This window comes from Carcharhinus amblyrhynchos, chromosome 29 (genome assembly GCF_965287045.1).
Source record: "Carcharhinus amblyrhynchos chromosome 29, sCarAmb.v2.hapA, whole genome shotgun sequence".
Taxonomy (NCBI): Eukaryota; Metazoa; Chordata; class Chondrichthyes; order Carcharhiniformes; family Carcharhinidae; genus Carcharhinus; species Carcharhinus amblyrhynchos.
In genome coordinates this window covers 28,895,110-28,921,306 of record NC_137352.1, presented here as the reverse complement: position 1 = coordinate 28,921,306, position 26,197 = coordinate 28,895,110, and the positions used below count along the sequence as shown (strand labels likewise).

Below are 26,197 nucleotides of genomic sequence, written 5' to 3'. Positions count from 1 at the left end.
GCTTGGGTTGTTGTCTATTGCGGAGTCTGCCTATACTCCCTGTGTCTGAATGGGTTTCCTCTGGGTGTTCCAGTTTCCTCCCACAGTCCAAAAGACGTGTTGGCTAGATGCATTGGCTATGCTAAATTCTCCCCAGTGTACCCAAACAGATGCCGGATTGTGGCGACTCGGGGATTTTCACAGTAACTTCATTACTGTGTTAATGTAAGCCTACTTGTGACATTAATAAATAAAAAATAATGTTAAACCCACGTATATCAAAGATGCAAAAGTAGAAAATGCTGGAAAATCTCAACATGTCTGATGGCATCTGTGGAGAGAGAATAGAGCTGTGTTTCGAGTCTGGATGACCCTTTGTCAGAGCTGAGATTTCCCAGCATCTTCTGTTTTTGTTTCAGATTCCAGCATCTGCAGTATTTTCCTTATATGTTTATCAAAGCTTTTAGAAAACTGAGTGTCCTTAGCACTGTGTGCAAACATCGAGCCTACATTTCTCAAGTAAAAAGTAAGGTTTATTTATTAGTCACAAGTAGGCTTACACTTACTAGTGTCCTTCTCTAATGAACTAACTGGGAAGACTGGGAGATTTACCCCAATCCTTTTAAATATGTCAATAAGCTGTGGCAGGTGCACTTTGACTGACAAGCAGTGAATCTGTCGCACAGCCAATCAAGCTGCCCCATCCAAAGTACCCCGGTGGTGATTGGCAAGTCTGGTCCCTGGGCGGGACCTGCTGGTCAGACAGACAGGTAGGTCGGGGTGGGTTTGAGTGACAGGCGGCTCCCGCAGGGAGCTGCAAGTGCCTTAGGGCTTTAGATGCGACAGCGCTGAATATTGTGGTTGGCTGTGCACAGCAGCCTCCGCCGGCCAGAGTACATTTTAAACAGTCGCATCAGTGCACTGTCCCGAATGAATACAAGTCGGCTGGTTTGCAAGCTTCCAGTCCAAGAGATTACTTTCTAGGGAAACTAATCCGGAGCTGCTGGTGTCTTTGGATATTAAGCAGGGAGGGAAATCACTATGAATGCGATGCAATTCACACTTTGGGTTTCATTGCTGCTAACACCGTTTGTGCTTAATGGTAAGAATGTATTTTTTGTGATTCTATTATGGGATGTGGGTGTTTTATTCATAGAGACCTGTTTTATTTGTGCTAAGCAAGTTAAAACATGCTAGTGCCTTTATAATTAAAGGACCAATGCCTTTTACTTTTCAGCATCTCAAGTTTACTGAGCGTTTACAATTACACCACCGGTGCAATGTGTAGGAAACATACCCCAATTATTGCCGCTAATGTTGCGGTTAAATTTAATCTCAATGACTTTTAGATGGATTTTAAAATAAACCTTTGGATTTCCCGACTGGATTTTCTTACACTCCACAACTAAACCACCTTGAATTTGTAGGGTTTGATATGTTAGAATGCATACTGCAGGTGGAATTGAGCAGAATCAATGGTCCTTGTTCATCTGACTGGCTCTGGCCACTGTGAAACAATGAGCACTTTGATCACAGAATAACTCCTTTAAACTCGAGAAGATGTTTTCACGTTCGCTCACGCACCAAAAAGTAACACAAAGTTGTATTATTAAAGTTACAACGTCAGTGTGAGTGAACAGGGCAAGCACTTAATCCTTGCTTTTCTCCAAAGAAACAATTCAAATTGTTTCCAATTCATGAGAGAGACAAACAAAATCCAAGCTGACGAGAACAGGCATTGCACCTGACCTTGGGCTTGATCTTAGCCAAAACTAACAGTTCATTTTTTTTGTGTGTGTATAAACCCCCACGTCCCCCACGCCGAGACAATTGGTTTTCAGAGGTGAGAATTCACATCTTAACAATGCTTTTAAAGAGCTGTGATTTCCCACCCCCCCCCCCCCCCACCTCTTAATTGTTGTAAATTTAAGCTGATTTATTAGTGTCACAGGTAGGCTTACATTAACACTGCAAATAAGTTACGGTGAAAATCCCCCAGTCACCACACTCTGGCACCTGTTCGGGGACATGGAGAAAAAATGTAGCATGGTCAACACATCTTTCGGACTGTGGGAGGAAGCTGGAGCACCCAGAGGGAACGCTTGCCAACACAGGGAGAACGTGCAGACTCTGCACAAGCAGTGCCCCAAGCTGGGAATTGAACCTGGGTCACTAACCCTGTGAGGCAGCAGTGCTAACCACTGGGCCACCGTGTCGCCTCAGATGTTTGTTTTTGTTGAGGAATGTACCTGTCGTTTATTCGAATTATGATTAGGAACTTGGGTGGAGAGCAAAAATTAAGCAAAAAAATTGAAACAAGAAGATGGTTTAAGTTTTCAAGATGGGGGTGACATGCATTCTAAGAAATGTACTGTTTTTCAAATGTATGCATAATAGCTTTATATATACTTTTAAAAAAATTAAGGCAAAGCTGTTAAATGATGTCTCCGTGAGGAACAGACCTCCATACCCTTTCAATCTTGTATGTTGCAACATGATGGTTTAGGTTCAAACAGCTCTGACTGCACTATCCCAGTATTTCATTCCTACTATTGGAAAATACTTAGTGGGTTTGTATCAGTCTTGTTCAGGAGACCTCCTGTTTGCTGAGAACAAAAGTTGCTCTCGGAATATTGAACTAGAATTGAATTCATTAACCCCCCCATATTAGTTTTGGTTATAATCTTATGGGATTGTCACCTCACCTAGTTGATTTAAGGTGTCTTTTTGGAATAACCTGTAGGTCTTAATTTGTCTTGATTTTGCAAAAACGGGATATGGTCCTTGAAGAAGTAACGAGTTGCATTTGTACAGTTCTTTTTGTGATATTCAGTGCAGTACTTTGGGGCACGTTTATGAAGAACTTTAAGTGTAGTCAGAAACATGGCAGCCAATTTGTGCATAGCGAGCTTCCACAAACAACGTGAGCATGATTCGATGATCTGTTTTTGTGGTGTTTATTGAGGGATAAATGGTGGCCAGAACATGAGGCTAGTTCCCTCGCCCATTCATAAAAAGTCCTGTAGCACAATGTGATTGCACTAGAAAGGGCGCAGAGGAGATTTACCAGGATGTTGCCTGGAGCGTTTCAGCTATTATGAGAGGCTGATTGGGCTGTGGTTATTCTCCTTGGAGCAGAAAAGGTTGGAAGAGGACCTAATTGAGGTGTACAAAATTGAGAGATGAACATAAGTTAGATAGGAAGAAACTTATCCCCTTAGCAAACGGGTCAATAAGCAGGAGTCTCAGCTATACGGAGGAAAAATCATTTCACCCAGAGTGCCTGAAAGAGGTAGGAGCCCTCAACATTTAAGAAGCATTTAGATGAGGACTTGAAATGCCACAGTGTACAAGGCTGCAGACCAAGTGCTGGAAAATAAGATTAGAACAGATAGGTACTTGATGGCTGGAACAGACATGATGGGCCAAAGGGCCATTACTCTGTTATACTAATTCACACCCTCTAAAGGGTAGGCATTGTGCTCTTCATTAATGTCTCATCCAAAAGACATTTGTACCTCACTGGAGCACCACAGAACCCCTACAGTGCAGAAGGAGACCATTTGGCCCATTGAGTCTGCACCCACTCTTCGGAATATATCTTACCCAGACAGTGCAAACTCCATAAAGACAGTTAACCAAGGCTGAAATCAAATCTGGGTCCCTGGTGCTTGTGAGGCAGCTGTTGCTAACCCCTGGGCTACCCAGTCTTTTATACTCAAGTCCTGCAGTGGGACTGGAACCTGTAGCCTTCTAGTTTAGAGGCAAAAGCCCTAATACCTGAGCCACAACTGAAGCGCTGCTCAGGTATATCAACTTAGATTTTGTGCTCAAGTCTCTGGAGTGAAATCTAAAACTTTGTGACTGGGAGGAGGAAGCATCTCCAACTGAGACACAGCAGTACTGTGATCCATAAGGCTACACAGATAGTCAGGAAGCTGGTGGTTAAGAGGCAGGAATAAGGTTGATGCAGTATAAAATAAGGCTTGTCCTTTTCAAGGACAGATTAGTGCATTAACTTTACCCAGTCCCAAAAGTCCAAATGATGCAAGTTTTGAATGTTGTATTTGGCAGCAACTGGACAGTGACCTGAGTATCAATACACATTATAAAGTGAACTGTGACTTACACCCACCGCTGTCTCTCACTGAAATATCTTCACGTCATAAGTTTACTGAACCTTTTCATATTACATCATTCTAAAGAGCGTGAAAGTACAATTAATGCTGACATAATTGTAACAAGAATTTTGTTATCAAAAATTATACTGACAGGATGTTAACTGTGGTTCAGTGGTCAGAGATTTAGTGGGTTCAAGCTCCATACCAGAAATTTGATTTTATATAATTTATGTTGATACGGAGGGACCGTTGCCCTTCCTGAGGCTGTAGCTTGCCAGATGACATGTTATATTGAGAGCAGATCAAAAGATCCCATTGCACTATTTGATGAAGAGTCGCATCCCTCTATCAACAGCAGTTTTACAATAAATTGCTCAGTCTATTTGCTCATTCATGAGAGCTTGATGTGTACAAATTGAGGGCTGATTTTGCTACATCACAACAGTAACTACCCTTAAATGCTTTGGGATGTCCTGAAGTATGCCTTGTAATGTGGGGACACATTATCCCCAAGGGTGGCACAGTGGTTAGCATTGCTGTCTCACAGCGCCAGAGACATGGGTTTGATTCCTGGCTCGGGTCACTGTCTGTGCGGAGTCTGCACGTTCTTCCTGTGTCTGCGTGGGTTTCCTCCGGGTGCTCCGGTTTCCTCCCACAGTCCAAAGTTGTGTGGGTTAGTGGATTGGTCATGCTAAATTGCCCCTTAATGTCAGGGGGACTAACTAGGGTAAATGTATAGGGTTATGGGGATAGGGCCTGGGTGGGATTATGGTCAGTGCAGACTCGATGAGCCGCATGGCTTCCTTCTGCACTGTCAGATTCTATGATTCTGTGACAGAAATTGAGTGTCTGATATCTGATAGAATTAGCAAATAACCCCTCCTATTTCTTGGATCGGGTGTTCTCAACCTGCTGTACAGAGTCCAACATTAAGCTAGATCTTGTGTGTTTTTGAGGTTATTTCATTCAGTTCTGGAAAATGATTTAACTCTAGGTGCATGTACCGTTCCTATATTAGGATGGATCCTGTGCTTATTCTTTTGTTCTTTCATTATCATGTAGGTGTCACTGGCAAGGCCAATATTTATTGGCCATTTTTAATTGCCCTTGAACTGAATGGTGTGCTGTGCCAACAACATTGCTGTGGACCTAAGTAAGGCAGATTTCCCTCCTTGAAGGGCATTGGTGTGCTAGATGGGGCTGTATGGCAGTCAGTGGTCACCATTTACTGAGATTAGCTTTCAATTTCCCCTTCCCAATTTCCTGGGATTACAATGGGCCTCCAGCTTATGGTACCGTCTCTCCTTTCTAAGGACAGGGAATTAGTGGTACAGTATTAGCAATTGTGCAACTCCTCATAAAACTTTCCCTGTCTTCTAATGCAGAAGAGAGATTTAATCGTTAATGCGCTCCAACAACAACTTAAATTTATCTAACACCTGAATGTGTTTGGCCAGAATGTGATCAGGGAAAAATTGAGTTAGAATTTAAGCACTAAAATAAGCAAAATACTGTGAATGTTGGAATCTGAAAGCAGAACAGAGTGTTGAGGATTCTCAGCAAGTCTGGCAGCATCTGTAGGGAGAGAAAAGAGTTAATGTTTCGAGTCCATTGGCTCTTCATCAGAACTAAAATGAGGGGGAAATTTCATTAGATAGTAAATGGCAAACACCCAGAGGGAAACATGAAGCAATGAAGCTGAACGTGGTAAAAGAGGCAAACGGAAATCCCCGTTGGAGAGAAAAGTAATAATTCTTCAAGAAGGACATTCCTGGAAGAGAAATGGCCGTGAATTAAACCTAATTTTAAGTAGCATGTGAAAAGGAAATGAATGGTGGGGAGAGGATTGGGGACGTGGAATTCTAGTGCTTAACACCTAGATGGCTGTCAGCAGTGGTAGAACAAGTCGGGAAAGAGACCAGAGTTGGAGGAATGAAAGTTCCTCAGAGGGATTGGAGAAGGTTACAGGATGTAAAATAATTTTTTGGTTCTTGTCGTTTTATGATGGGGCTGCACCAAAATGTTTTGAACTCTGATTTCTCGCCAGTTCCTCGAGCCTTAGCTATCTATTTTATATTGAAAGCTTTAGATCAGCTGCCACAGTCGAGGATGGTGCTTTGTCTCAGGTTATAACAGGCTGTCTCTGTGGGAAGATTATCCCAGAACCTGGAGACTACGAGACCAGAATGTTTTTGAGTATTTATTCTGTGCTTTTAAAAAATGTCCGTATAGTCCAGAAAAGATGGGAAATGACGTGTGAATTATTCATATATATACTGGCCTCGCAATTGCCCATTTCTCAAATTTAGGTACAATGGAAAAATGATCATTCTTTAGTGCAGTCATCATTGTACAGGAATGACACAGACCAAAAGGAATCTTATAAAATGCTGACTATTACACAGTTCAGTGAGAGCCATTAGGCTTTACTTTATTAGGAAGTTTGTTGAAAAAAGTGAAAGATGGTTTTGTTCCCCCCCCCCCCCCCTTCCCCCACTTCTATTTCTGCCCTGTTGATTTGTGTTCTGTTTTTACTCACAATTGAAAGAATCTACGGTCTGTTTGTATCACTTTTAAAGGAGCATTGCCTTGATGGGGTGTGGGAGGAATGGTTTGATGATCTTTTGTTAGGGTATCAGAACCAAAACCCCAAGGTATGTTATGAAGCTTGACTGACCGCAACATTTTGTTTTTATTTTTGGTGTTAGTGTAAGAATAGATGTTTCATTCCAGGAGTGAAACTATTGACACACAAAACTTCTATCAAATTTTATTCCACAATAACAAATGAGTTAGCTTAACTTGTACCAGCCGAAGTACTCAAACATGACATGATGCAATTCTGCTAACCTATTTTGACTGGTTCTAATTTAAGCAATATTCCTCTCTTAGACTTAAAACTTTTCTTCAAAATCAGTTCACAAACAAAACAGGTTTGCATGTCTTTACTTGTTAACAGTCCTAGAGCTTTTGAACATCTCAGGAAGGAATGGCAGGGAGAGAGACACCTGTTTTCTGACACTCGAGTAGCAGTCTCCAGAGAGTGAGACACCTCAAGCTTCTTTCAGGATCAAGTAGAAATTGGTCTTGGATTTTTCCCTAAAAGCTTAGTTCCTAGCTCCTCTCTTTCACATGACTGTGCCTTTATCAATCAACCTAATCAAAACCCCAGAGAGAAAACCCAGATAAACAGAAATGCATTAATTCCGATTAAAACAAACATCCCCATGACCTAAAATCAATTATTATCCTGGATTCTCAGCATGGGAGCTGACAGTTTTGCAGACAAATCGGCACCATGTAAACCAGAGCTAAATGTTAAACATACCTCACGCATGAAACATGATTAAAAAAATACATTTCTTAAAGGCACAGTATCGTCACACTTCTCATTTATTTGCAGATACACTCTTATGTTGTAATCCACCAGATGTTATGGTGACTAGTGGAGTGCCCCAGGGGTCGGTGCTGGGGCCTCAGCTTTTTACCATTTATATAGATGATCTGGAGGAGGGAACCGAGTGTAGGGTGTCGAAATTTGCTGATGACACCAAGATTGGGGGAACAGCAAATTGTGCGGAGGGTGTGGAGAGTCTGCAGAAGGATATAAATAGGCTGGGCGAATGGGCCAGGAAATGGCAAATGGAATTTAATGTTGGCAAGTGTGAGGTGGTCCACTTTGGTAGGAATAATGGTAGGAATGACTATTACTTACGTGGCGAAAAACTGCAGCAGGCGACGGTGCAGAGGGACCTCGGGGTCCTTGTGCATGAGTCGCAAAAACCCAGCTTGCAGGTGCAGCAGGTGGTCAGGAAGGCGAATGGGATGCTGGCCTTCATAGCGAGGGGGATTGAATATAAAAGTAGGGAGGTCTTGCTGCAGCTGTATAGGGCATTGGTGAGGCCGCAGCTGGAGTACTGTGTGCAGTTTTGGGCGCCGCACCTGCGCAAAGATATTTTGGCCTTGGAGGGAGTGCAGAGGAGGTTTACTAGGCTGATACCAGAGTTGGGGGGGTTGAGCTATGAGGAGAGGCTGTATAAACTAGGCTTGTACTCGTTAGAGTTTAGAAGAATGAGGGGAGATCTCATTGAGATGTATAAGATGATGAATGGGATGGATAGGATAGAGGTGGAGAGACTCTTCCCGCTCAAAAAAGACAGTAGGACTAGGGGGCACAGCCTCAAGATAAAGGGGAGGCGGTTTAGAACGGAGTTGAGGAGGAACTTCTTCACTCAAAGGGTGGTGAATCTCTGGAATTCTCTGCCCGTTGAAGTGGTGGAGGCTGCCTCGCTAAATATTTTTAAGATGCGGGTTGATGGGTTTTTGATAAGAGAGGGGATTAAGGGTTATGGGGAGAGGGCGGGAAAGTGGAACTGAGCCGCGACAGATCAGCCATGATCTTATTGAATGGCGGGGCAGGCTCGAAGGGCTAGATGGCCTACTCCTGCTCCTATTTCTTATGTTATGTTCTTATGTATGACATCATTGTAATGAACCACATACTTGCATTTTGAAGCTTTATTTTAATTTGAGTTGTTAGGAGTGAATAACCAAGCACTTATTTATGTATATGATATAAATTCATTGACTGCTATTTAAATGGTAGTTTCCTTTTTGCTAGTATATGTCGTACAGCTTTCTGATACTGTTGATTCAATTATTCCCATTTTTTTTGTAACCCCCACCCTGTACATGTAGAATCATAGAATCCCTATATTGCAGTAGGAGGCTATTTCACCCATCAAGTCAGCACCGACTCTCCAAAGAACCTCTTACCCAGGGCCACTTCCCCACCTTATCCCCTTAACTCAATGTGTTTTTACTGTAGTTCTCCACATTTGCCCAACCTGCACATCTGTGGGAGGAAACCGGAGCACCTGGAGGAATCCCACACAAACTGGGAAAATGTGCAAACTCCACACGTTTTTAAAGGGGATTTGAAGGAAAATATTTTTCACCCAGAGGATGGTGGGAGCCTGGAGAGTAGTAGAGGTGGGGAAACCTCACAATCTTTAAAATGTACATGGATGAGCATTTGAAATATCATTACATTCAAGGCTGGAAAGTGGATATTGTATCTTTAGTGTAGTTTTGTTGGTGCAGACTTAATGGGCTGAAGGGCCTCTTGTATTGTTTGACTGATTTTCTTGGAGACAGTTTCCTCTTATTTACTCCAGCATTTTTACACCTTATATCGAATCACCCCTTAATTATTTCTATGCCGAAGAGAGTAGAAACAGCTTCTCAAGTTCTTCACGTTAGTGAATTCCCTCATTCTAGATGCCATGAAACCCCTTCAGCCCCATCCCTCCAAGACCTTGACATCCTTCCAGTGTAGTTTCCAGAATTGAGTGTAATACTCCAGATGAGGTCTAACCAGTGTTTTGTAATGCTATTGCATCACTCCCTTGTTTTTGCCTTCTATTACTCTGTTAATAAAATTATGGATTCTAGCTGCCTTTTAACAGTGCTACCACTTTATGGAATCCTACAGTGCAGAAGGAGGCCATTCAGCCCATCAAGATTACATCAATCACAATTCCACCCAGGCCCTATCCCCATAACCCCCATGCATTTACCCTTGCTAATTCTCCTGACACTAAGGGGCAATTTAACATGGCTAATCCACCTAACCTGCACATCTTTGGACTGTGGGAGGAAACCGGAGTACCCAGAGGAAACTTTCAGAGACTTGTACACACATTCTCTTGGGTCTTTCTGTTCACGTGTTCTCTTTCTTTAACTTGTATTATTCTCTCACCTTCATTACACTTCTCTGCATTGAATTTCAGAGCCATGTGTCCATCCGTTTCACCAGTCTTAAGTCTGTTAATATCCTTTAAACTGCAGCAGTGGTAATCCTGTCATCTCAAACTTGGAATTAATACACAGCATAATTTCAATTAATATGTTATTACAAAGAGGCATGATCCCATTACTGACTTATGGGAAACAAACGCTATACCTGCTTCCAGTCTGAATATCAGTTGTTCACATTTCTGTCTCTGTCTCTGTCCCTGAGCCAATTTTATATTCACCACCACCACCATCCCAATAACTCCATAGATCCAATTTCAAACATGTCTGTTATGTGGTAAGTGTTCAAATACCTTTTTGAAAGTCCATGTATACAACCACACTACCCTCACCAACTCGCCCTGGTTATTTCATCACGTAATTCAACCAGGTTAGTCAAACACTATTCGTTAATAATAAATCTGTGCAGATGTTCATTTTCAAATGGCAATTAATTTTGTTCCAGATTATTGTCTCTAAATGTTTTGCTCTGAATGGACATTATGCTGCTTAGGGAACGGTTTTATCTCTCGCTCCCCTTTTGCTGACAAGCGTGTGACATTTGTAATTCTGTCTGCACGTTCTCCTTGCGTCTGCATGGGTTTCCTCTGGGTGCTCCGGTTTCTTCCCACAGTCTGAGAGACGTGTTGGTTAGGTGCATTGGTCATGCTGAATTCAGCCTCTGTACTCGAACAGGTTCTGGAGTTTGGCAACTAGGAGATTTCCACAGTAACTTCGTTGCAGTGTTAATGTAAGCCTACTTGTGACACTAATAAATAAACTCAAGTTGCGACCATTCTGCAATTTCAACCTTTACTTTCCTCAGTGATTTAGGGTTAATCTATCTGGACCAGGCTTTACTAATTTGAGGTCTACCAACATTTCAAATACCACTCCGTTTATTTATATCTTGCCTGATTTCCCCTGCTACCACCTCCTTCACTGTTAATGTTGGTGGAATCTCCTTCTCTAGTGAAGACAGATGGTAAGTACTCATACAGTATATCAACCATACTCTCTGCCTCTGCTGGAAGATCTGCTTTTGTTGATCCTTAATCATTCCCATTCTTCCTGTGACGTTTTCCAGTATGTATACACGCTGGAGTTTTTATCTGTGCCGTTAGACTACTTTTCATGGAAAATCCTGCTCCTTAACCAGTGTAACGGCCTCTGGGATGGCGGGACTGAGGGACAGCTCTGCTTGTGTATGTCTCCAGCGCATACTTGTGACAGATTATGGAAAGTTTCGGCTTGACACTGGTATGTTTGCTTTTTGTACGGACGTGAGCTGTGTTGCCGTTGAGAAACTTACCCACTATTTTTCTCACGACCCCAGGGCAAGGGGGCAGCATTTTAACTCGAGAGAAAGGAAACAAAAAATAATGTTACTGTGGATTAAAGTGACATTCGAAGGAGTGTCTGCCTCCTCCATTAACCCTCCAAGGACTAGTGTTTACATCACAACCCCAGCAGATAGCACAATATTGCAGCATTTTAAATCAGTTTTATTTACTTCATTCTAAAACTATTTGCCATAAGTTTCTGACTGATTATTGCTCTGGAAAATTGCGGAATAGTCTATTCCTGATAATTCACCCATTTCTATTGAGATATTTTGAATTAATCTGTACATAAAAAATTAAACAAATACTATAGGAATGTTTATGCTAATGAAGTAATTATTTATTGCGCAGTTTGAATTCAGAGGAGTAGGCTTTTTATTATAATAAAGTAATTATTTTCTGCTCCTGTCCTCACTCAGTTCATAGGTGTTGAGGGCAGTTGTTGCATCTTTCCTAATTCTTGTGTAGAGCATGGTTTGAACCTGAGAGCTTCCTGGACTATAATAAATCTGCCAAAGTAATTCCTGTCCCACTCTGGGAAATGTGCCAGAGCAATGCTCCAAAGCGATACAATAGCCTTTTTTTTAATGCATCACAAAAGGAACAGAGACTCCAGTCACTCAAAATAGACTGGAAAAGTGAGTACACGCCCTGAGCAGCAGCACAAAGCCCCTGGTCCCAGTGCACTCGCAAAGACATTACGGAGAAACTTGATCCTGTTTCCCGTGCACTTCTCTTCTGTCTAATATGCAAAATTGTTGACCAAAAAGAAAGTCTTTTTAGTCAACTTTTTAGTCACATGAGCTGTCAGGTCTAACTTTGCCCAATTCTGCTAGTAACAAAAGTGTGGCACAGAGCAACCATTTCAGTAACACTGGAAAAGATGATTCCCTGGAGAGGTTTGGCCTGTAAACTGGGATAAGAATTCAATAGAATATCATCCTAACTGCTCGAAACTTCATGCAAACTGGTTCCTCAAATTCTTGATTTAAATGCCTCCAATACTCACCTTATGGCTGGTTATTGATCTGTATTGTTGTTTAAGAGTTAATTAGATAGGCACATGAGCGGGATGGAGATGGAGGGATATAGGAGACTGTTTTAAATAAGGCTCAGGAGCCTTGGGACGTCCCTGGGAATCAATTGATTCCTATGGACCTTCCAACATATTTTCTGGCCCACTTGTTTCACTTGGGGATTCCCATGAATGTGTGTATAAGAACGTGGATGATATTGATGTTTTTCTCTTTTAATCCACAGGTGCTTCGGTCCACCTTGTTGTCCAACAAGGGGCATACACGTGATGGGTCGTATGAGGGCTGCTCTTGGTTGTTTCGAGAATAGCCTAGTACTTCACGTCGTTAGTGTACGCTTAAACTGGACCAGATGCTGGGCAACACGACAGCTCAGTGACTATCACTGTTTGTTGTGCAGATACATGGATTTGGGCCAGTGTCTGCGGGAGTTTGCGCATTCTCCCCGTGCTTGCGTGGGTTTTCTCCGGGTGCTCCGGTTTCCTCCCACACTCCAAAAATGTGCTCTTAGGCTGATTGGTGTAACAAATTGTCCCTAAATTAGTCTTCCCTCAGTGTGGAGTGCCATAGGCATAGACAAGGGTCATGGGTGGAGAGGGGACTCATAATGTTGAAATGGCGGTGTGGACTCATTGGGCTGAAGGGCCTGTTTCCCGTGCTGTTTTGTTCTTTGTTCTTATCCTGCATCACACTCAGTTGAGTTGTATAACAACTGTTCGTCATCATACAAGTACTTTAATGAACTAGTTGTCGTTATACCATGCCTTTCCCAACCTCAAGATGTCTTGAAGCTAATGAATAAGTGTTACCGCTGCCATAATATAGAGGAAGCTTTCGATACTTATTGAAAACTATGGGATTCAGGGTCACCAACACAAAAGCCAAGCATTGCAGATGCTGGAAATTTGAAATAAAAACTGAAAATGATGCAAGTACTCAGCAGGTCAGGGAAGAGAAACAGCATATCAGGTTGATGACTCCTCATTGTCTCAGGTCCAATGTAGAATTTGAGGTGAAAGGGTAGGAGTTGGGGGAAGGCCTGTGATAGGTTGGAGGGCAGGAGAGATTAAATGGCAGAATCCTTGTGGTTTACTAAAGCCAAAATGAATTTTATTGGGTGTAGTAAAGATCTAAAAGCTACCCAAATGAGGTGTGAATGTATTCAGCCAGGAAACTGTCAAATTTCCATTGGGCACCAGAAATGACATAGATGTAAGTAGGAAGATACTGGCCAGTTTCTCCGGGTAGATGGCCTAATGTGCCTTGACTGATGATCTCTCATGTGGTATTGTTCTCCTGTTTCCCCGTAACTGATTAGGAACTGGAGCCTGTTCTGCCATTCAGTGAGATCATTGCTGATTCATAGACCTGTCTTTGCCCATCTATCAATCTCAGCTTTCAAATTAACAATTTAGCATCAATTGCCATTTGCAAAAGAGAGTTCCAAACCTCCATCACCCTTTATATGAGTTAGCATTTCTTTTCTTTATTCTTTCTTGGGATGCGGTTGTTGCTGGCAAAGCCAGCACTTGTTGCTCATCCCTAATTGCCTTTGAACAGAACATTCCAGATGATAGTTAAGAGTCAGTCACTTTGCTGTGGGTCCGGAGTCAGGTGTCGGCCAGACTGGATAAAGGCGACAGATTTCCTTCTCTAAAGGGCATTTATGACAGGTTTTTAACCATGTTAGTTGTCATGGTCACCATTACAGAGACTAGCTTTCAATTCTAAATTTATGAATTGAATTCCGGCTGCTGAGATGGGATTTGAACCAGTGACCCCTGAGCATTAACCTGGGCCTCTGGATTTCTAGCCACGATGCCATCACCTCCCCTTTGTTTCCTAATTTCACTCCTGAAAAATCTGGCTCCAAGTTTTAGACTCTACACTCTTGCCCTAGACTCTCCCATTAGTGGAAATAGTTTCTCCAGTTTTTCCCTATCCGCTGAATACTTTGAACACTTTGATCAAAGCATCTCTTAACTTCCCAGACAAAAACAAAATACCGTGGATACTGGAAATAAGAAATGAAAACCAGAAATTGTTGGATAAACTCAGCAGGCCGACAGCATCTGTGGAGAGAGAAACACAGTAGACACTTTTGGATCATATGTTAAGGGTGGCTTTTCTCTCCAAAGATGCCACCAGACCTGCTGAGTTTATCCAGTTATTTTCTGTTTGTATTTTGCCCCTTAACCTCATTTTGCTTAATCCATTCTCATTCTGTGGAGCTGATGTTCGAGGTGTATTATCGTTAGACTATTAATCCAGAAACTCAGCTAATGTTCTGGGGACCCGGGTTCGAATCCCGCCTCAGCAGATGGTGGGATCTGAATACAATAAAAAATACCTGGAATTAAGAATCTATTGATGACCATGAAACCATTGTCAGAAAATCCTATCTTTTCACTAATGTCTTTTAGGAAATCTGCCATCCATACCTGGTCTGGCCTACATGCGACTTCAGAGCTGTAGCGATGTGGTTGATTCTCAACTGCCCTTGAGCAACTTGGGATCGGCAATAAATGCTGGCTCGCCAGCGACACCCATGTCCCATGAATGAATAATAAAAAAAACCTTGAGGTTCACATGTAACTCTAGTAAATCTGAAATTACACACTCTACCCCCCCCCCCCCCCCCCGCCACCACCACCACCACCAATGACTTCTCACAGTTCTCCAGCTGCGGCGTGGTGGCATGATGGTCAGCACTGCTGCCTCACAGCTCCAGGGACCTGGGTTCAACTCCGACCTTGGGTCACTCTCTGTGGCGTTTGCTCATTCTCCCTGTGTCTGCATGGGTTTCCTCCAGTTGCTCAGGTTTCCTCCCACAGTCCAAAGATGTGCGGGTTAGGTTGAGTGGCCATGCTAAATTATCACTTAGTGTCCCGGGAGTGTAGGTTAGAGGGATTAATGGGGTAAATATGGGAGATACGGGGATAGGGCCTGGGTGGGATTGTTGTCGGTACAGACTTGATGGGCCGAAGGGCCTCTTTCTGCACTGTAGGTTCTATGATCTAAATTTGTGGAGTTACGGGGATAGGGCTTGGGTGGATTGTTCTAGGTACAGACTCAATGGGCCAAATGGCCTCCTTCTGTAATGTGGAGATTCTATGATTCTGTGCATGCTGGCTGGGCTCTCCATGGACAAGATGGATGTACTCTGCTCTTTGGCCTTTGTGTTTGCATGTTTTGATAAAGCCCTATTGACAGATTTGATCCTGTCAGAGTACCTCCAGTCATTTCATCTCCAGTGGACTCCAGTCTGAACGTGAGCCAGAAGTTTGGGAGTTGGTGAGGTGCTGATCTTAAACAATGGGGCGGTCATGTACGCTTCCTTCTAACAGTATGTAGCCTTTTACTGTTGCAGATGAAGGTTAAGCACAGGAGCCTTTTGATGGCTGCTGCATGAAAGATGTTAACCAACAATAAACCTCATCAAGTTAATGGGATCATGGTGACTCCCTTCAACATCTGAAGCTTTTAACCCTTTTACTCTTTATGATGTCAGGAAGTTTAGACATTTGCTTAGGAACTATCCCAGACAGTTGGAGCCTGACTAACGAGGGGGAAGTTTAAATTTGGGCAGTTCCGTTCCAAACTTTCAGACAAAAAATGGCAATGCGTAACATAATTAGAACAGTGATGTGGCCAGTGATTGCACACTGAGGAAGCAAAACAATAGGCATTCAACTCAGTTCCCTGGTATGTGCTCTGTTTAGACTTGTCCTTGTAGCAAGATTAGGCTACATATATCCCAAGCCCACACAATCTGACACCACACAACCATATCCTCCTTATCTGTATGCTTCCTGCAGCCTGACTTGTTTTGAATGAATTTTGTGGGTTAGAAAAGTCTGGTGTTGCACCCAGATTAGTTTAAATCAGCAACTTGCAATATATCTGAATAGTGCCAACATGGATTTTACACTTCATACCCGTTTCCTTCAGGTTCCATGATATATAGTCAACAGTAAAATTCCTGCCTGATAAAGGAATGTTCTGAAAAGCTAAAGGATGGAATCTTCCATCCTGGACACACAGTGTGATGCTGGATGTGAAAGTCGATGCGATTTTTCCCCTGGATGTGGGGATGGGTAAACACGTGTGATCTCCTGCTTTTCAGATCAGCCATGTGAGAGAATCTCGTCAACATGTGGTGGGGCCGGCAAGAAGTCTGCTATTACCTCATGGGGTCCAAGATGCTGTTGACCTTATAGAGATCATGCCACTTCTTTTTGCACAAACTCTTACTCAACCTGGCCCTATGCCAACTGGCTCTCAATCTCCTTATTTGGTTGAAAACCATTACCAAGGCAGGCTTCCTTGCAGCCTGCAACATCACCTCTGGCACGTGTGAACAAAATGAAATGATTAATTAATTTATTGTGCAAATCTATTATAGATTTCGCTCCATTTCAAAGCCAGCGGACAAGTGATAAGTCCTTCACCTGGCCTCCGTCTAGACACAGAATGCTCACCCTTCTAAGAAGGAAATATCACGGAGGACCAGAGTTGTGTTCCTCCCATTCATACATGACTGCACATGCAGACATTGCTGTTTGACCAGTGTGGTGAGAGGTAAGTGCAGGAAGTTTCAGGTGGGCACTTACCTACTTGCCTCTACCCCCCTCAACTGTATAGAGAAAGCATTGCCTTGGCAATCACATGATCCATTGTCACCCACCATCATTCACCTGGGTGGATGAAATTTTGGAGTCACAAGTTGACTGCCCTCCACCAAATGTGCCCCGGGAGGAATCCACTTCTCTTTCCCCTGCTCCCTTCATCCCTGCCTCTGCTGGCAGGTGGTGGAGAATGGCAGCTCCATTGCTTGCTGGGGATCCTGAGGCTGAGACCATGATTCCGGAAGAAACCCGTTGCCTTGTGGGTTTCAGCATAGAGTGAGGATCATAAATGAGCTTTGTTCTCTTGAAGTTTTCTCATGATTATCAGTGTGTCCCTTGAGGCAGCCAATTGTGCTGACCTTGAAATCCAGCCACTCAAAGATCTTCCCACTTCGAGGTATTGCAGCTTTACATCAAATCCGTTGCATTACTGTTACTGAAAGGATGATGCACATTATTCTCTGGGGACACACCATTGCCTTTTACCCTTCCCACCGATTCCCCTCTCCAGCACCGTTGACCCACACAATATCACCTGCTTCCGTCACTCTTGAACCTCCTCCTGCCGCCCCCCCCCCCCCGCCCCCGCCATTACCCTGCACCCTGCAATCATTCACCTCCACATGACTTGTTACCATTCCCCTGTGCCAGTTTTCTTGTCCGTCTCTGTGACTCAATGATATTGTCACCTGATAGGTTCACGGTGTGAGTCTAACATCCTACAGCAACTCACTTCCCCCTCAGACCAACTGTGCTCTGTCCCACCACTAGTAGCCTAAGTTTGGCCCCAAGGATCCCACTGTCAACTCAATGGACTTTTCCCTCTAGAGCATGCTACACTTTCCCTGGACACGTTACCCACCCTCCATCAATTGTCCTGACATTTCTTTTCCCTCCCCACTTTCGCTGTCCAATCTTGGAGCTGTCTGTGATACACCCACCCGAATTGCGACCCTCTTAAATATGGGGGGGGAGAAGCAGCCTTTACATAGCTAGAAATGGTTGATGAAGTGCAACCTGCCATGCAGAGTCGTGGCACAGACCATTCTAATTATCTATTGACAGGGAGGGCACTTAATATGGAGGTGGAATGTGATCCTGGCAAGTTGGCTTTTAATCAGCATTGATGAATTGCGAATTTATTTCCAGATTTGGATCAGTGGGAGAACTGAGCCACCGAAGAACAAAACTCTAAACTCTTTTCCTGATGATAGAAAACTGTCTTCCCCCATTACTCCAAATTTTCCCCATCCGTTGCAATTGACCCACTACTAGTGAGAGTGGCAATTCCTTCCAAAGTTTATTTTCCTGATTTCTGAGATACTTCAGGATATTCTCCCAACTTTACAATCTACTTTATTTGTTTTGAACCATTTATTTCCAGTGTGACATCTCCACTGGCAAAAAACCCCAGTCTTTTAATTATATAACTGAAAAAACCCCACACTATTTATATGGTCGCTTATGCTGAAAGATCTCAAAAACATTTTTACATAATTCATTAGTTTTTCAGTGGAGCAAATGTTATCATAGTAAATGTTTCCTTGTGGAAATGACTAGTTTGTTTGTGGTGATGTTGGTTAGTGGAGGAATATTTAAAACAGCACATCATTATCAACCGTATCTTACGCTTATCTCGTAACTTTACGGGATTATGTACCGTACCGTTAGTCACTGCAGACATCCTGCTGCCATCTGAATGGTAGCAGGGCACCTTCAGCATTGCTTGACCCACTTAAATGGGCAGACGGAGTCTTGATTTAATCTCCTCCCAAGCTTACTTATTATACTTGCTTAAGCTGCAACCATCACTGCAGCCAAAATAATTGTTTGGTGTGGTTTGACATGTATCAATGATAAGTTTAAGTTGAAAGATTGTACAGTTCCATTCTAACTTGCTGTTGAATTTCCAACCAAATACATTCTTGACTCTTATTTTTAAGACTCAAGTTTTAAAATTACATTGTGTATATATGAACACTTAACACATTCACATCAACATCTTTTGTCTGCCACTTTAATGAAAAGCACCCAACGGTCCCAAATGGGTTGATGTCTTTCAGTGAACAGAGGGATTTGATGTCAACATTTTGTGCAGCAACATTGCATGAAGGAGGCTATAATATTGGAAAACGTGTGATACTGATGGACACATGTTGTTATGAAGTTCCCACTACACAAGTGCCAGACAATGATCATCTTCAGTCATACAGAGTCTAACTATCTCCCCACTGTTGACCACAAACTTAACAGGACCAGCCATACAAATACTGTGGTTACTTGAGCAGGTTAGAAATGGCATATTCTCCTAATTTTCCGGCGCTTTTTCACCATCTGCAAGTTACAAGTGAGGAGTCTGATTCGATACTCTCCATGAATGAGTCCGACTACAGGTACACTCTAGAAGCCAAACGCTATCCAGGTCAAAGCAACCCGCTTTGGCGTCCCATCCAGCAGCTAAAGCATTCACTCCCTCCACCCCCTTCACACAATCACAGCAGTTTCTACTACCTCCATGTTTCAGTGCATGAGCTTGCTTGGGTTTCTTCAAATTTTCAAACCTGTGATCTCTACCTCCAGGAAAGACCAAGGTCAGCAAATGCATGGGAGCACAACAACCTGCAAGTTCCTTCCAAGTCACACACCAGTCTGACTCAGAAATATATCACTGTTCTTTCACTGTCACTTGGTCAAATTCCTACATGGACTACAGCAGTTCAAGAAGGCAGTTCGCCGTCACCTTCTCAAGAGCAATTATTAATGGGCAATAAATGCTGGCTGTGACAGTGAAGTTCGCATTCCATGAATGAATTTTGTTCCATTCTAGAATGATGAAAAAGCCAGGAGAAAGATTAATAGCATTCTTAGACGAGTTAATCAGCTGGACTAAAGGATCACAGATTAGTTTTAAATGAGATGGAAAGTAATACCTCATCTCATTGAGGTTTTTTTTGTGTGTGATCCCAATGAATGTAAGGCTGTTCAACTGTTGGGCGAGGAAACCACCATTATTGAACTGTTAAAAGTATTTGAATGGGAGATCATTTGTCACTTATCCTTTTAACCACAATTTGTAGCCAAAGTTTTCCAGTGAAGTCACACGATATCAATCATGTGAAGAAAGTGTGAGGTAAACATGTGTGTTGTTTGTATGTGTGTACATCATAGAATCCCTACAGTGCAGAAAGAGGCCATTCGGCCCATCATGCCTGCACCGACAACAATCACACCCCAGACCCTATCCCTGTTACCCAACGTACTTAACCTGCTAATCCCCCGACACTAAGGGGCAATTTATCATGGTCAATCCATGCTATAAACCCCTATGACTCTAATTAATCTCCCACACATCTTTGGAGTGTGGGAGGAAACTGGAGCACCCGGAGGAAACCCACGCAGACACGGGGAGAACATGCAAACTCCCACAGACAGTGACCCGAGGCCGGACTGAATCCGGGTCCTGGCACTGAGAGGTAGCCGTACTAACCACTACCTCGGTTATAGTATATGAGCATAATGTATATTTATATACTAATGTAGTTTGTTTTTAGGTTATGATTTATTTCTCTTTTTTAAATTCCCTTCTCTGAAGCACTGCATTCTAGGCTTCTGATCATTGCAACTTCAAACCTACAAGATTCCCCTCATCTTTCTGCCTGTTCATTCTCCCCATGTCTGCATGGGTTTCCTCTGGATGCAGTGGTTTCCTCCCACAGTCCAAAGATGTGTGGGTTAGGTTGATTGACCATGCTAAATTGATCCTAGTGTCAGGGGATTTGCAGGGTAAATATGGGAGGAGATGGTGGTGCATTGGTCATGTCAATGGGCTTGTAACCCATATGCCGAACTGAATGTTCTGGGGACGTGGGTTTAAATCCCATGGTGGCAACTGGAGAATTTAACTTTAGTTAATAAATCTGGAATGTAAAGCTAGTCACAGTAATGGAGACTGAGTGATTTATAGTTTAAAAACTGATCAGGTGAACTGATTTCCTTTTTGAGGGAGGGAAAGCTACCATCCTTACCTGGTCTGGCCTAAAGTCCAGACCCACAACCATGTGAGTGTCTCTTGATTTCTCTGAAATTGCAGATGGGGTGGGGAAGGAGGGGGAGGACAAATATAGGCCTTGCCAGCAAGGCCCACATCCCATGAAATAATATAAAGAAACAAATTTGGGAAGGTGTTCAAGGAAGGGCTTGAAAGAATGGACCAATGTTACTTTTCTTTTGTAATCACCTCCTCTTGAGAGTTGCTTCAGAAATGTTAGTTCTGATTGGGTCCACATGTATAGCAATGAAATGTGGTACTTAGGACTGGTCTAATAGGTGTGATCTGTTGTCAAAGATGTCAGAGTCAATATGGAGCCAACCAGACCTGAACATGTAAATAAGTCAAAACAGATCAGCTAACTGAGTCCCAATTCCCCATGTCATTTGCTTTCTTGAATATAAAGCAAACAAAGAAAGAAAATCTATTGTGTAAAGAACTCATTTTTGAAAAAAGGGCAATGAAAGTCTAGAGTAGCATCTTATACTCAAACAACTGTTCCGCGATCAATGGATAAAATCAAAGCCTTGTAACAAGGCAGCACGGTGGCACAGTGGTTAGCCTTGGAGTGCTCTCCCCTATGTCAGTTAGAATCATCATAGAATCCCTACAATGCAGAAGGAGGCCTTCGGCCCATTGAGCCTGCACTGACGCTTACCCTGTAATCCCATGTATCTCCTTACTAATCCTCCTAACCTACGCATCTTTCAGCTTTAAGGTGCAATTTACCATGACCAGTCCACTTAACCAGCACATCTTTGGACTGTGAGAGGAAACTGGAGCATTTGGAGGAAACCCACACAGACACAGGGAGAATGTGCAAACTCTACGCAAACAGTGAACCAAGCTGGGAATCCAATCCAGGTCCCTGGTGCTATGAGGCAGTAGTGCTAACCGCTGTGCCGCTTTATTACAAGGCTTTGATTTTATCCATTGATCGTGGAACAGTTGTTTGAGTATAAGATGCTACTCTAGACTTTCACTGCCCTTTCTTTAAAAATGAGTTCTTTACACAATAGATTTTCTTTCTTTATTTGCTTTATATTCAAGAAAGCAAATGACATGGGGAATTGGGACTCAGTTGACTGATCTGTTTTGACTTATTTACATGTTCAGATCTGATTGGCTCCATATTGACTTTGACATCTTCAGTCTAATTGAAGTGTGGGGGGGAGAATTGCGGGAGGAATTGGATACTTCACTGTCCCAGGAATAGGGTTTCTTGGGAAAAAGAGATATGAACAACATGTGCTGCCAAGTTTGAGTATTAAGATAACAGATCTGGCAGTAATATCACAGAACCATGGGAGCGAAATTGGTGCTGTGCAAGGAGGAAAATCTGAAAGGATGTATTACCCCCTGTGGCCTCTTTGCATGTAGATATGTAGTTTATAGCAATGTTTATGTTCAAACCTGTAGTGTATTGAGAGTGGGAGTGGGTTTAGGAGCAGGAGAAAGGCCAGAAGGGTTGCTATAAAAAACTGAAACCCCTCCACTCTGTTGGAGTGGGAGCTTTTAAGAGTGAGAGTGGGACAATACTTGTCATCTCTTTGCAATCTCATGCTCTCACCTGATGCCACGATTCCTAATGAAGGTCTGATGGAATTTGAATGCCTACAATCCCCGTCATAAGCATGAGAAATCAGTGATTTTATTGTAAGTGCAAAACAGCTTATGAGTACGGAAGTCTTGCTGCAATTATATTGGCTTTGGTGAGACTACTGCAGAGCTGTGAAGAGTTTTGTGCATGTTACCTAAGGAAAGATATATTTTCATTGGTGGGGCTATAATGGGAGTTTTCTCAGACTGAGCATCCACAGCCAATGAGCATATTCACAGTGTGATTGGATATGAAGAGAGCTAAGGGATATGTCGATAAGGTTGGAAAGTGGAGTTCATCTTATTCAATGAAGGAACAGCTGAATGGGGCTATACTGTATTCTTGATCTTATTTCTTATAGATGCAGCTGATACATTTTCAATTTGTGTTGGCATCTTAAATAATGCCGAGATGGAAATCAATGGGTTGGGAAAAAGGGGAAGTTCCGATCATGGGCTCCCAGCCTCCAACAACCGTTTTACAGTCCAGTGCTGAGTTATAAATGATTCTGCTTTTCTAATTTCTCCATCTTTCTTTTGTGAAGGTGCACAACCTTATCCAAACCACTGCTGTCCCTTTTGACAATCTAGGTAGCGAGTGTTGGTAGGCTGTTTGACCAGGAAGCTGGAATGCCACAGGAAATGTAATCTTTTCATCCACCAGAATGGCATGCAGTAGAGTGGAAACCCCAGGCTGGTGTTTCTTCCTTGGATTGAGTGAATTCAGTGATTTTGTGTTGAGGTTGCCATTGGCCATGTGTTTGAAGAGCCAGTGATGCTAGCATCCCTTGCCTGCTGCTTTAGTCAAGTATCAAACAAAACTATTTGCAAAAGAGTAGACTGAGCCTTATGGATAAGCAGTTCTTTGCCCAGAAATGTACAGACTGGAAGCTGATTCAATTACCTTAAAAACTAGTCACCATTAAACATGGTGGCCCTATGAAACCTTCAGTTTGCCGAGGTCATCATAGTAACTGCTCCATCTAGTAAATCCAGGAAAAATGGCATTAAATTGTGAAATTATTGTTGTATGTCATGTAGGTCTTGTGGTGCAGTGGATAACAACCCTGCTTCTGAGCCACAAGTTCAGGTTCGAGCCCCATCTCAGGACTTAATGGCCGAGGAAGTTGCGTTTGTAATGCAGCCAGACAGGTATGTCAACCTGCAAGATCCTTCTGAGCATCCCAGTGGCTGGTGGTCAGAGCAGGAGAGATTCCTGGTCAGTCATGCTTGATGTGGAGTGATGCCCCTCAAGCTAGATGCCCCTGGCGACAGACTAGTGACTTCTTCAGGGAATTACTAGCTTTGGAAACACAAAAGTCTACCTTAGTCCACCACTAGAGGCGGGTAGAGAGTTGGAATGGAAATGTTAGACATTGACAGCCTAAAAAGGGTATTGGGTCTGGCTGAATCTCCAAGAAGGAAGGACATTTGCTGGATGAGGGTTGTCTGCGGTTATCCTTGACCTCTCCATGAACAGGATTATTGGGCTGATTGTGCTGAAGTTTGATTGTCATCAATTTAATATTAGTTAGGCAGGTTAACCGCACATTGCAGTACACCGATAGTCAAACCAAGAAAGTTTCATTTCAGTTGTTCTGTCGGGTGTGTGGCGGGGAAGTTGTCAATGGGTGCTGAATCAGCTCTGGTCCCTGATTACTGCCCCCACTCCATTCCACCGCTGGACACCAACTGACCCTGGTTCAGAATAACTTCTGTTTTAATTGTGGAAGGGCTGAAGCCCAACCTTCACCAGAACCTTCCGGAGAGGAGGTGAAGAACAATGATGTGTTTTATTGATCTATCGAGAGTTAACTTGCTGTTTTTTACCTCACATGACTGAAACTTCGAATGATGAGTAGTATGCCCTCTGGATGCGCCACAGTATCCATGACCCAGAGCAGGTTATAGTGTACACCCCTCATTTGACTTTTGACTAATACTGCAGAGCCAGGAGGATTTATAAGGGTCGCCTGCTCTTTTGTCTCCAGCTCTTGCTGCCATGGCTTCATTTACAAAAAACAATTCCTAGTTAAACTGGTCACCTTGCTCTCTGATCAATTAAAATGTTATTAGCCCACGCGCACTCATGATGACATGAAGATTGACGAGGCTATTCTTGATGTTAAGCAGTTGTTTCTGAACACATTTAACCCCCAGCTGCAGCTTGTAGCCAGTCACTGGGTTTGGAAAGTGAACATTGTTTTCTAACTCAGTAAATGACTTTAAAAAGGATTGATTTTAAACTGCATTGAATTGAGCTACGTGTCTGTGATGGTGGTTTAAGCTGGTAATTAATGATCAGAAAATGAAGGCTCAGTAATGAACTGGATTTTTAGCCTCCTTTTGGCTCACAGTGGATGTTATACTATTAGCAGTCACTGACGTTGGCAATCCCAATCTCCGCTGACTTCTGTTTAATTGTTAGCCAAGTAATTGGCTTAGTTATAGCTATTTAGCTGCCTTTAGTAAATTAATAACCTGCGATTTCTTTGGCATTTGTTCAAATTTGCTCAGTGGTTTTAAAAGGGTGTAAATCATCTTAGGGTTTACCTTTCCCATTTTTTTGCACAATGGAGTTTAACACAGATGTATTAACAGACTTTTGCCTCTGTGTTACAGCTGTTAACCCCCAAAAGCAAACTGGATTGTGACCAGGCCTATTACGTTTTTGTTACACGTACCATGTCAATGCACTTGTTGACCCATTACGTAGGGGTCAAAGGAAGGTGTAATATGTTGGACATTTGCAGCTCAGAAAATAAGGTGTGGGATGCTCTTCAAAGATAAATTGGTGCTCTGGGAGGCCTTGAGTTTAACTGCACGTGATTGTCAATCCCAGGTTGAGTTGGTAGCTCCATATATTAATGCTGGAAGCCTCTGACATCACCCGCGGCTGGGATTCTCTCGCTGCTGCAGTGAGTGGAGCTTTGAGTGAGCACCAGTGATGTGCAGATGCCGGCGTTAGACTGGGTTGGGTGCAGTAAGAAGCCTCACAACACCAGGTTAAAGTCCAACTGGTTTATTTGCTTTCACGAGCTTTCGGAGTGCTGCTCCTTCATCAAGTGAGTAGCACCAAAAGTTCATGCTACTGGATAAACCTGCTGGACTTTAACCTGGTGTTGTGAGGATTCTTACTCTGTGTTCTTGTTGGCAGGGATGGCGGGGCAAACGCGATTGACGAATCCTGCCCCAAGTGTCACACTGGTGCTCTATCTAAGTTATGTTCTCACCTGGCAAGCATCCTGTGCTATGCTGAAAGCACATTATAAATGGAAGTTGCAATACAGCCACACCTCCTGATTATCCTCACTGGGTTCCAAACCTATTTTAATGGGGCTAAAAATGACAGTGCAGAAGGAGAGGAATGGGTTCAGAGGCAGGCGGCAGTTGTGCTCAGATGGAAGGCTATTTATCTGCAGTGCTGTGAACTTTAGTTATCTTGCCCCTTAGATAATAAGTAGGTTGGCAAAAGGGAAAAACTGCAATTGGAAGATTGCAGCAGAGTTCTACTGACCTTATTCTTGGTGCATTAAGGTAGATGCTGAGAGTTATCAGGGAAATGGACCTGTCAGCTTTTCAATGTTGGAGGATTATTTGGCCATAGGGAGCATTGCTGTAACCTGATGTCCAACTAGATGCCTTGAAG

General features: G+C 43.0%; 1 protein-coding gene across 1 annotated transcript in view; it reads left to right on the top strand.

Moving 5' to 3' along the window:
• The first annotated feature begins 803 nt into the window (after positions 1–803).
• LOC145359862 (endothelial cell-selective adhesion molecule-like) overlaps positions 804–26,197 on the top strand; it is a 119,501-nt gene continuing 94,107 nt past the window's right edge. Inside the window, exon 1 of the mRNA XM_080214687.1 lies at positions 804–1,081. Within this exon, the coding sequence (XP_080070813.1) occupies positions 1,021–1,081 (61 nt within the window). The 5' untranslated portion in view covers positions 804–1,020. The remainder of the gene's footprint in view (positions 1,082–26,197) is intronic.